Consider the following 11,533-nt stretch of genomic DNA (forward strand, 5'->3'; position numbering starts at 1 on the left):
ACAGAGAAACCAGTAGGAGAACACTTCAATCTCCCAGGACATTCTATACAAGATCTCAAAGTAGCTGTTTTACTACAAAGGAATTTCAGAAATAGACTGGAAAGAGAAGCTGCTGAATTACAACTTATCACCAAACTTAAAACCATGGAGAAACCTGGTCTGAACAAAGACCTTGGATTCTTATCTCATTATACATGACAAAGCCATTTTTCACCTTTTCACCCCTTGCTTCCTCCTGTAAGACCTATTGCAGTCGTTAAGAGTCGTTAAGAGTCGTCAACAGGCTCATCACAGCCATCTGCCAATCACCCATTCCCACCACCCTTCTGAGTAATACCCCTCGGGTCTGGTGACTTCTGTTTCAGTGTATCTGAAGAAGTGTGCATGCACACGAAAGCCCATACCAAGAACTGACTTAGTTGGTCTTTAAGGTGCTACTGGAAGGAATTTGTTTTGTTTTAACATTTTCCTGTTGCCTAGAGTGGACCCACAGGGGAATGTGGCTCCAGAGAGGGAGGACTTCCTGCCATACCTGTTCTGGAGCCCCCTCCCCTTGCGTGTGACCAGGTAGGTGGGCGTGGCCCTAGCAGACCCTTTAAAAGGGCTAAGCACATGGCCATCTCCCCTTTCTCCTTTCGCCTTCTCTCTTGGACCTCCTCTTCAGCCTCTTCTCCAGCAGCACATGGTTTATCCTTACAGAGGATAGAAGCCACAAGGTAAGTAAGCTTTACTCCTAAAGAAGACTCCTGTGTTGTTATTATTATTATTTTAAGAGGGAAATACTAAGGGGAAACCTACCAGGAACAAGGAAGACTGGATGGCTTAATTTAAAGGATTGTAACGAATCACCAACTTGCAAGGGAATGTCTTCTAATGGCTTTCTCCCTAGTGTGAGTGAGGAGGGATAATATTTAATCAATACATCCTCTCCTACCTTCCTCAACATCCCCACAGATTCTGGGTTCTCTATGTCCAGTAATTCGTCTTTCTAGAGCTATCTGATTTAGCCACTGTGGAAAACAGAATGCCCATGGTCAAGCTAACATATTATCAGGGTCAAAAAAAAAATTTTTTTAAAGAAAAACCACAAAAGTTGATGTTATTATGTTGACAGTATGTGAAACCGAGCCACAATTTTTTGAAACACAAAACAAGAAAGCTATTAAATCCAAGTGCAAGAGGGAGAAAGAGGATCTTTCTCTCTGCTGTTTACCAGTAATTTCTCTTTTCATATCTTGTTTTTCTGTGAACTCCAATTCCCAGCAGCCTTTGCACTTCCCACATAAACACCTGGCCCCCTTTACCTGAGCAAACACCCAAGTGGGACAGTGAAGGGGCTTGAGATGAAGAAGGGAAGTCTGTGAATTCACCCCTGTCTGAAGGGGTGGGCTGGAGCCTATTATTATTATTATTATTATTATTATTATTATACCGCTGTTATAAGAAAAAACCTGCTCCTATTCCCTTCGGGGTTATCCAAGAGCCCATATAGAGTCCTTTATTAAACTGTTGCAACAGGGATCCCACTCCCCACATGCAGGAGGGAGGAGGAACCAAGAACAATGGTGCAAGTTTGAAATTGCCCACCCTGTAGCCCAAGACTTCTCCCAAAAAAAACATCATCCGTACATCACAGAAGGAGGCAGAAATCCTGCCTGCTAAGATACTCAATGGTCACTGATTGCATTAGCTGGGCAGCCTGGCCATTCTTTTGTGATGGTTAATACTTTAATTCCTAAATCCAGGTCACAGGCTCACCTTATTCATACACAAATATGCCCTTAAGACTGGATTTGCAAGCATAGAGACAATGGGAAGGCTTTCCCATTTCCTTTCTCCTTGCAGAGAAATATTTGAGGTCAATTTGGGAGAGTCAAAATGGTTTGGGAGAGTCAAAAATGGCTTCAGGATTACTCTCCTGTACTATTTCAGACACGTGGCTTATATACTTACCTAAGTGTTTCCCTTGTACATTTATGAACGTTTATTTAGCACCTTGGAATTCTTATAACACCACCCTATACCTGGAGGTCTCAGGGCGGTTCACAGTACAAAATCAAAATATAAAACCACAAAACATATAATCAAAATAAAAACACCAACCCAATAACCTCCCCCCAAACCACATTTTTAAAAGGCATAGGATGAAGTAGGACTTACTCATGAGTAAACAAGCAAAGGCTTCTGCTGTTCCACACTGCTCTCAGTGTTTAACTCTGCTTTTAGTGTTTATTGCTGCTGTCTACAATGCAGTTACTATTTGTATATTTTATTTAACCTGTTTTATTAGTAGTTATCGGCCTTTGCCAGACAGCCCTAAAACATTAATTCTATCAAATGAAGACATAATTAATCCCACCAGGTAATAAAATGCATTGACCCAACAAAACACATGGCATTTTTGGATTTTCTAATATTAACAATAGCAACTGCTTTGCACTCTTTAGACATCTCTTGTTATTTTTTCACACAGGTAGTTTCCTGCCCTCCATAGTGAAGGCGGTGCTTCCAGAGTGACATCAGGGCCTTGGCCAATCAGCCTCTTCGGACGCCGAAAGTTCCCTTCTCTAGGATGGCACATCTGGAAATGGTAACATGGCTGGTTTCCTTTTTATTTTTTTAGTTGGTGGTTAAGATAGAGAGGGTGAGAATCACTCAGCAAACCGTGGACGCGGATCTGAGCTTTCCATTTGCGCACGTCCTGAGTCCATTTTAATGGTTTCGATTCTCTCCCCTGGATTTATAGCTAATCCAGAAAGCTCGCAGGCTGGAATCGGGACAGGAACCGGCAGGGAAGCCCAGATTTACAAGCCGCTGTCTGATTATTGCTCTGGGCCTTTTAAGAAACAAACAAATTGGGGGCCAATGGGGGAGGGCGAAAGATTTAAAATACATGCACACATATATATAAGTCAACATGTACCGTATTTTTCGCTCTATAACACGTACCTGACCATAACACGCACATCGTTTTTAGAGGAGGAAAACAAGGGAAAAAACATTCTGAATGAAACAGTGGATGTATTATTTTTCTGCTTCATGCTGTGGCCAGAGACATGTGATCTGATGGTGAATTTGGGGTGAACCAATGCAAAAATCCTGAGAATCCCTGTGGATCCATGCTTTGTAACCACGTTTTTGCACCATTGCAGCCCCAGGCAACAGTGGGTGCGTGATTTTGGGGGGGCAGGCTGTAGCCATGGACATGCTATGTGCTCTGATGGTGAATTTGGGCTGACCCAATGCAAAGATCCTGAGGATCCATGTGGATCCATGCTTTTTAACCACGTTTTTGCACCGTTGCAGCCCCAGGCAACAGTGGGTGTGTGGTTTTTGGGGGGCAGGCTGTAGCCATGGACATGTTATGTGATCTGATGGTGAATTTGGGCTGACCCAATGCAAAGATCCCGAGGATCCATGTAGATCCATGCTTTTTAACCACGTTTTTGCACCATTGCAGCCCCAGGCAACAGTGGGTGCGTGATTTTGGGGGGGCAGGCTGTAGCCATGGACATGCTATGTGCTCTGATGGTGAATTTGGGCTGACCCAATGCAAAGATCCTTAGGATCCATGTGGATCCATGCTTTTTAACCACGTTTTTGCACCATTGCAGCCCCAGGCAACAGTGGGTGCGTGATTTTTGGGGGGCAGGCTGTAGCCATGGACATGCTATGTGATCTGATGGTGAATTTGGGCTGACCCAATGCAAAGATCCTGAGGATCCATGCTTTTTAACCACATTTTAAGTGGGGAGGGAAGGAAAAACACAGAAGGGACAAGGAGTAGGAGAGGGGTGTGCAGAGAAGCAGCTGGCTAAGAATGCAGGAGAGGGGTATAACGGGAGGGAGGAAAGGAAGGCAAAAGTTTTCCCTCACCTACCCACCCAAGCCAGCCAGCTTGCACGCGCTCTCTCTCTCTCCCTCCCTCCTGCATGTTTTCAGCTTTCCCCTCTGCTTGCCTGGAGGGGAGGGGCTTTCCCTGCTCTTTGTTCCGTTTGAGCAAACACAGCAAGGAAACAGAGGTGGGTGGGCAGTAAGACCCTGAGGCAGAATGCCGGAAAGCAGCCGCTTCCTCTTTTCAGGTGCTGATTTTTGCCTGCTTTTTTTTGCCTCCCCTCGCACCATTTGGCTCCAGGGACCACACATTCGCTCAATAACACGCACAGACATTTCCCCTTCCTTTTTAGGAGAAAAAATCTGCGTGTTATAGAAGGAAAAATACGGTATATAAGTCCAGTTATCTCCTGCTTGGACTACTGCAATGCACTCTACGTGGGGCTACGTTTGAAAGTGACCCGGAAACTACCGTATTTTTCGCTCTATAAAACACACTTTTCCCCTCCTAAAAAGTAAGGGGAAATGTGTGCGTGCCTTAGGGAGCGAATGCAGGCTGCTCAGCTATCGCTGAAGCCAGAAGAGCACCGATCCCTCTTGCTCTCCTGGCTTCAGGGATAGCCATGCAAAGCCTCTTGAGCGCAGCCGGAACGCTCCTGCCTCTTTGCTCAAGAGGCTTTGCGTTGCTTTCTGGTTTTCCTCCTCTAAAAATTAGGTGCGTCTTATGGTCGGGTGTGTCTTGCAGAGCGGAAAATAGGGTACCACTAATCCAAAATGCAGCAGCTGGACTGGTGACTGGGAGTGGCCGCTGAGACCACATAACTCCGGTCCTGAAAGACCTACATTGGCTCCCAGTACGTTTCCGAGCACAATTCAAAGTGTTGGTGCTGACCTTTAAAGCGCTAAATGGCCTCGGCCCTGCATTGCAGAAGGTTGCAGGTTCAGTCCAGACAGTACTAAACTAAGTGGCCAAGATTCCTATTCCCTTGTGTAGGTGAGGATCATGAAGGAAATATTATATTGTGAGCTATTTTCATAAAACAACAACGCTGGGAGTGTCAGAAATGCAGGCTACGTATGCGGCACTCAAAAGTACCCTCTGAAAGGGGAGCTGCTTATCTGTATTTCCTCTTTCTCAAGATTCCTCATTTCAATCAATCTACTTTCCTAAACAGGCAAAGAGAAAGTGGCAGCCAGGAGATGAAGCCAAAGACGCCTGTGCCTCCGAAGAAAGTTGCAAAAAGACCACCTGGGCCACAGCCAGGATGACGATGTTTGATACTTGCAAGGAGCAAGACCTGTGCATTGTCTATGGGGAACCCATCCGGCCAAAGCCCATCATCCACAAGAGAGCGGGGGGTCAGCAGAAAGCCCACCCAGTCGAGGAGGAGGAGGAGGAACCCCTTCCTCTTGGAGGAAGTTGCAGATCCCCCTGGGATATCCCAGTACAGGCAATTCCTGGTGCTGTTAAGGAGCAGGATGTGTGCATTGTGGGTGAGGAAAACATCTGGCAGTTCCCCAAAACCGGCGAGAGAAAGGCATGTTTGCAGAAAATCAGCTCCGGGGAGGGTCCAATTGACAGCAAAGGAGACTCCAGTGTCCCAAGTAAAACTCCAGCTCAGACCGTTGTTGCTGCCACAGCCAGGATGACGATGCCTGTTACTTGCAAGGAGCAAGACCTGTGCATTGTCTATGGGGAACCCATCAGGCCAAAGCCCATCATCCACAAGAGAATGGGGGGTCAGCACGAAGCCTACCCAGAGGAGGAGGAGGAGGAACCCCTTCCTCATGGAGGAAGTTGCAGATCCCCCTGGGATATCCCAGTGCAGGCAATTCCTTGTGCTGCTAAGGAGCAGGATGTGTGCATTGTAGGTGAGGAAAACATCTGGTAGAACCCAAACATCTGCGAGAGAAAGGCATGTTTGCAGGAAACCCACTCAGTGGAGGGTCCCGTTCACAGCAAACTGGATTCCAGTGTCCCCAGTGAACCTCCAGCCCAGACTGTTGCCGATTCTGCTAAGGGACAAGACATCTGCATTGTGTATGACCAAGGTGTCGTACAAAAGCACCCTGTCCATATCAGAATTGGGTATCCTGAGGAAACACACCCAGGGGAGGATGAAGTTAAGCCTATTGATGGTGGAGAAGATTGGAAAGCCACATGGCAGCCCACTGTTGGTGCCCCCAAGGAACAAGAAGCCCATCATTCAAGGAGGAGCCTGCAGTGAATCACAGCCCCTGTCTCCCACTCCTGTGGGAACAGGAACTGACTAATGAGGAAGACCTTCTATTTACATCAGTGTGTTATTTGATTGATTGATTGATTGATTGACTGGTTGCATTTATATCTCATTCTTTTCTCCCAGGAGGTGCACATGGAATTCTCACAAGAACCCTGCAAGGTAGACTAGGCTGAGAGGCAATGACTGGCCCAAGGTTCTCCAGAGAACCTCTGGGCTGAGTAGGGATTCGAACCCTAGTCTCTCCCAGGTCCTAATCCAATACTCCAACCACTACACCACATTTATTTTATGAGCTGTCTGGAGTGCAGCAGGCTCGCAATGTCATTGTCTCAATTCTCCACAAGAAATGCAGGAACGAAAAGGATAGCGATTTCATACAGCTATTTCTGTATAATTAGCCTAAAATCCCTAAGATCAGGAACGCGTTTCCGCACATGTTTTCCACCTACTCAAATTTATCCGTTTGTCTCTGCATGCATTCTTTAATGAGCAGTGAGGTCTCAGCTGTTAAGGAAGCTTTTCCCACAACCCAGGCACTTGATAGGCCTCTCCCCTGTGTGGATTCTCTTGTGTGCCATGAGGAAGGTCCGTCCCTGGAAGGTTTTCACACGCACCAAACTCTTGTACAGCCTTTCTCCGGTGTGGACTCTCTGATGTGTGATAAGTTGAACCCAGACCCTCTTGGGGTGTTAATGCTGTGAGCCCCTCCACTGTAAGCTCAGGTTTCATGTATGTGCAAATAAACCATGTATCTTAAAAGACGCCACAGTCTGTCCCTCATTCCAAAGGAAAGCGAAGCTTAGATAAGCATCAGGAACCCCTGGAATCTTTTTTTTTTAATTTTTTATTCATTTTTCTTTTTCATTCATTACACATCTCATATTCATAACATTTACTTTGCATTCCTTCCTCCCTCCCGCTCTTAGGCTTTCCCCAACTTCCACTTCTAGTTTGTTTCTCCTTTCACCAACTTTGCTGCCTCCTAAAAGAAAAAGCTACTAATAACATATTTATACAATAACACCAAACCTAAAAACATAAAAATAACAATGAATACACCATATTATTTCTCTATCTTCTACACATTTTCAGATGCTAACAATGTGAATGTTTATTTAAATCCTGCCATCAAGTCTATAGACTTTCTTTGTTTCTGCAAATATAATATAAATGGTTCCCATTCTTTTTCAAAGTCACTGTTGTCTTTTTCTCTTAGTCTGTCATTTTTGCCAGTTCTGCATAGTTCATCAACTTCTCTTGCCCATTGTTCTTTATTTGGTATTTCTCCAGTCTTCCAGTTTTGTGCAATCAACAATCTCGCTGCTGTAGTGGAATACATAAATAAAGTCCTATTTACTTTCGGTATGTCTTGGCCTAAGGAACCTCTGGATTGTTGCACTGCTCAGAAATGGGGGGCGTGCCTGCGACAATACTGCCTTAGAAGAGGCGGTCCTCTTTCTCTCACGCACATTAACACCCTAGAACAGTTATGTCCCCCTCTCACACATGCACATCTTAAAATAGGCAGTCCCCCTTTCCCTTGTATGCACATCCAGAGAAGGGCATCCCCCCTTTTTTTCTCTCACACAAGAGAGAGAGAGAGAGGAAGGGGGGAGGAGAGAATGCCTCTCCTCACACCCTGATATGATACTGTTGTGACGTGGGGTTTGTGATTTCAGCTCTCTTGACATAATATGCTGGAGGCAGTTCTCTAGTAACACTTCTTTATTAAAGCAACAAGACTCAGACTTGAGGAGGGGAGAGCTACATTTATAGGGACAGGGAACTAGCTAGAAAGGATACATTTTGGAGGGAACAATATCAGGCAATCACAGTCCTGCCTTTTGGAGGCAACCAATAAGACAGAGGATCCAAATACAGCAGCTTAAATGAACCAATAGTAGCTGTACCCTGTGGAACCAAAAGGCAGTTACTTTACCCTAATGCAAATACAGACAATAATAATACAGATATAAAATCCTTTGACTCAATACACAACAGATAATATATAATAATCTTTATTGTCATCGTCCCATACAGAACAACAAAATTGAAAAAATCTACATCAGACATTCAAAAACCAACAAGCCTGCTATCCCAGCTTGGTTAACCCCCTACAAACTCTGATACCCCATAATTAAATACAATATACTCCCACAGAGACTACCTTAAGGTAAAGGTAAAGGTACCCCTGCCCGTACGGGCCAGTCTTGACAGACTCTGGGGTTGTGCGCCCATCTCACTCAAGAGGCCAGGGGCCAGCGCTGTCCGGAGACACTTCCGGGTCACGTGGCCAGCGTGACATCGCTGCTCTGGCGAGCCAGAGCCGCACACGGAAACGCCGTTTACCTTCCCGCTGGTAAGCGGTCCCTATTTATTTACTTGCACCCGGAGGTGCTTTCGAACTGCTAGGTTGGCAGGCGCTGGGACCGAGCAGCGGGAGCGCACCCCGCCGCAGGGATTCGAACCGCCGACCTTTCGATCGGCAAGTCCTAGGCGCTGAGGCTTTAACCCACAGCGCCACCTGCGTCCCCCTTTCCCTTGTTATAAGACTACCTTACACTGTGTTTAAAACCAAAATCGCATTTGGATAAAAATTGTTTCTCAGGTGGCTAGTCCTAGTCTTTTTAAACCTGTACCTTCTTCCAGGGGGACGCGGGTGGCGCTGTGGGTTAAACCACAGAACCTAGGACCTGCCGATCAGATAGTCGGCGATTCGAATCCCCACGACTGGGTGAGCTCCCGTTGCTCAGTCCCTGCTCCTCTCAACCTAGCAGTTCAAAAGCACGTCAAAATGCAAGTAGATAAATAGGTACTGCTTGGCGGGAAGGTAAATGGCATTTCCGTGCGCTGCTTTGGTTCACCAGAAGTGACTTAGTCATGCTGGCCATATGACCCGGAAGCTGTACGCCGGCTCCCTTGGCCAATAAAGCGAGATGAGCGCCGCAACCCAAGAGTCAGCCACAACTGGACCTAATGGTCAGGGTTCACTTTACCTTCTTCCAGAAGGCAGAAGCTGAAAGAGATCATTTCCGGGGTGTGCACTATCCTGCACTATCTCTGCAGCTTTCTTATGGCACCTGGAAGCATAGATTGATCCAAGGTGGGAAGAGTGCACCCAATTATTCTCTCTGCAGTCTTTACAACCCTGGACAGCATTGTTTTTCCCCTGACAGTGCAGCTCCCAAACCACACACACAGACCATAAGTTAATACACTCTCCACAGTACAATGGTAAAATGCCATCAACCTGTCCTTTGACAGATTATTTTTCTGGAGGATTCTCCAAAAATATAACCTCTGCATGGGAAGAAGGCAGCCCTGTTTAGCCAAGTTTTTAATGTTTGATGTTTTATTCTAATTTTAATTTGTTGGGAGCCACCCAGAGTTGTTATTATTACTATTAGTATTACTTCTTGTCCTACCAATGAAACCCTGGTCCCCCCAGCACCACGCAGGCAGGGCCTTCTCACCTGCTCCTCAGCCAGGGATGCCGAGACAGGCATTCTCATTTCAGTGTCAATTAAATAAGGGTTGCCATATTTCAAAAATGTATTTTGGAGGGAGGCAGAGTTGTTGAGGTTTAAAGGGGGGAGAGTGTTTTTGAGCTATTTCTTAATGAAATTTGCCCAAATCTACACTGCCCACGTGGGCTGCCATACGTCCGGATTTTCCCGGACTTTCCAGCGATTCCCCCCCCCCCCACCAGATGCTACTTACGAGGGTTAAATACTGGCTATGTCAGGGAAATTCAGTCCTTAGACCTTATAACAGGGGGGGAAACGTCCATTTTTAAAAAGCCATTTGGGACACAGGAAGCTATCTCCCTGGCACGTTAGATTCCCGTTTATGGATTTCAGTAGTTCTTCCAGGGTTTCTGACAAAGAATCCAAAAGGAGGAGAACAAGGTGAGGGGGAATAAAAGGCCTTTCCTTAGACATATCTGATTTCCTGTCCCTGAGAAAACCCTCTGAAGGGTTGCTAGGCAGCAGGATTAAGTGAATTGCATTTCAGTTCAGATGAGCCGCCTCAGGGGTTAGTGCTGCCAGCTGAGCGCAGGGCGACACGCCAGCAGTGCTAAAATGAATATTATTTTTTTGTGGGGAGAAAGGCAACACTGGAACTGTTCAAGAGAATAGCAAACTGGGCAAGGGAGCTTATTCTCTGTGGAGCAGGGTCTCTGTTTGGGATTAGGCTGCAGGAGATAATCCAGCCTAATGTCACACTTCCCAATTCCATACGTTTCATTTGTTATTGCATTGTTTTGCCACCTTTCCTCCAAGGGCCCTCAGGTGGCATGAATAATTCTTGTGCTTCCCCATTTTATCCTCACAGCAACCCTGAAAGCGGAGGTGGAACATGGCCACTGAAGCTAGGAGCCATTGCCAGCCTTTCCCTTCTCTTTTAAAGCCATCCAAGTTGGTGGTTGGGCTGCCTCTTGTGGCAGGGAGTTCCATAGTTTAAGCACTTGGTGAAGAAGTTACGTCCCCAAGGAACATTCACCCAAACCAGCTCAGGGAGTGTCCCCTTCAGGGCTTTTTAATGAGAGTGAAAGCTCATTAAGTAGCAACGCCTGCATCAAATCTCCCTAAAAACAACTCAGGATGAGAGCCTAATGCACAAACACACATTTACTGAGAGCAATCTGATAGTGATTTAGATCCCTTGGCCATATATTATCTGCGTTTGCCTAACAATGAGATGCTTGCCTGCTCTGTTTACCTAACAATGAATATACCAGACTGGACCCTTCAAACCTGTTTGCTCACATCTGGCTTCCAACAACACACATAACGTGTGTTTAATTCAAATCTTGCAAGCTTCTGGACCGGGATCAGAAAGAGATTAGCAAACTAGGGAGAAATATGGTGTCCTGGGAGTTCTCTTGCTCCCAGATTTTGCTTCAGCCACCAGCAATGGAGGACAGCCTTGAACTCTGATAATGTTTCTTGGTCATCTGTGCCAGAACAGGATCTTGAATTAGATGGGCCAGCAGGCCCTTCTCATGTTCATAATAATGGCTCCCGACCCTGGCATGAACCAAGGTTCCCAGAAGCCCTCGCAAGGAGCTTACAGACCAGCTTTTTTGTTTGTGCAAAGCCAGCGCTATATACTACAATGTGCATTTAAATCACACCGTTTCTCCCAAGGGATCCTGGGAATTAGTCTATTAAGGGTCCTGGGAAGTGTAGCTCTGTGGGTGAGAAAGTACATTTCCCATGATTGTTTGGGGGAAGCCATGTGCTTTAAATGGGTGGGATTTTTGGTGTAGTTTACTTCTGAGTAAACTTCATGGGTGTAGCTAGGTGGGCAAGGGGAACAGCTGCCCCCCCCATCAAGTAAATAAATAAAAATACTTAACTAAAAGAAGAAATTGTAGAAGGATTTCGACAGATTTTTCTGAGCACTTGGGGTCGAAAGAAAGTAATTTAAAATCCTGGCTGGGCCCATGGTAG

At 46.0% G+C, this 11,533-nt stretch overlaps 1 protein-coding gene across 2 annotated transcripts; it reads left to right on the forward strand.

Moving 5' to 3' along the window:
- Window positions 1-460: 460 nt before the first annotated feature.
- Window positions 461-6,025, forward strand: LOC309337198 (uncharacterized protein). 2 transcript variants are annotated; one of them, XM_081853935.1, is made up of 3 exons: window positions 461-567; window positions 2,474-2,590; window positions 5,010-6,025. In XM_081853935.1, the coding sequence occupies exons 2-3, from the start codon at window positions 2,573-2,575 to the stop codon at window positions 5,724-5,726; spliced, it is 735 nt and encodes a 244-aa protein (XP_081710061.1). In that variant the 5' UTR covers window positions 461-567; window positions 2,474-2,572; the 3' UTR covers window positions 5,727-6,025. The 2 variants fall into 2 exon arrangements, with proteins under 2 accessions (XP_081710061.1, XP_081710060.1); XM_081853934.1 differs by lacking the exon at window positions 461-567 and adding an exon at window positions 578-716.
- The last annotated feature ends 5,508 nt before the right edge of the window (window positions 6,026-11,533 follow it).

Source organism: Podarcis erhardii (genome assembly GCF_964252035.2).
Source record: "Podarcis erhardii genome assembly, chromosome: 2".
In the NCBI taxonomy this organism is placed as follows: domain Eukaryota; kingdom Metazoa; phylum Chordata; class Lepidosauria; order Squamata; family Lacertidae; genus Podarcis; species Podarcis erhardii.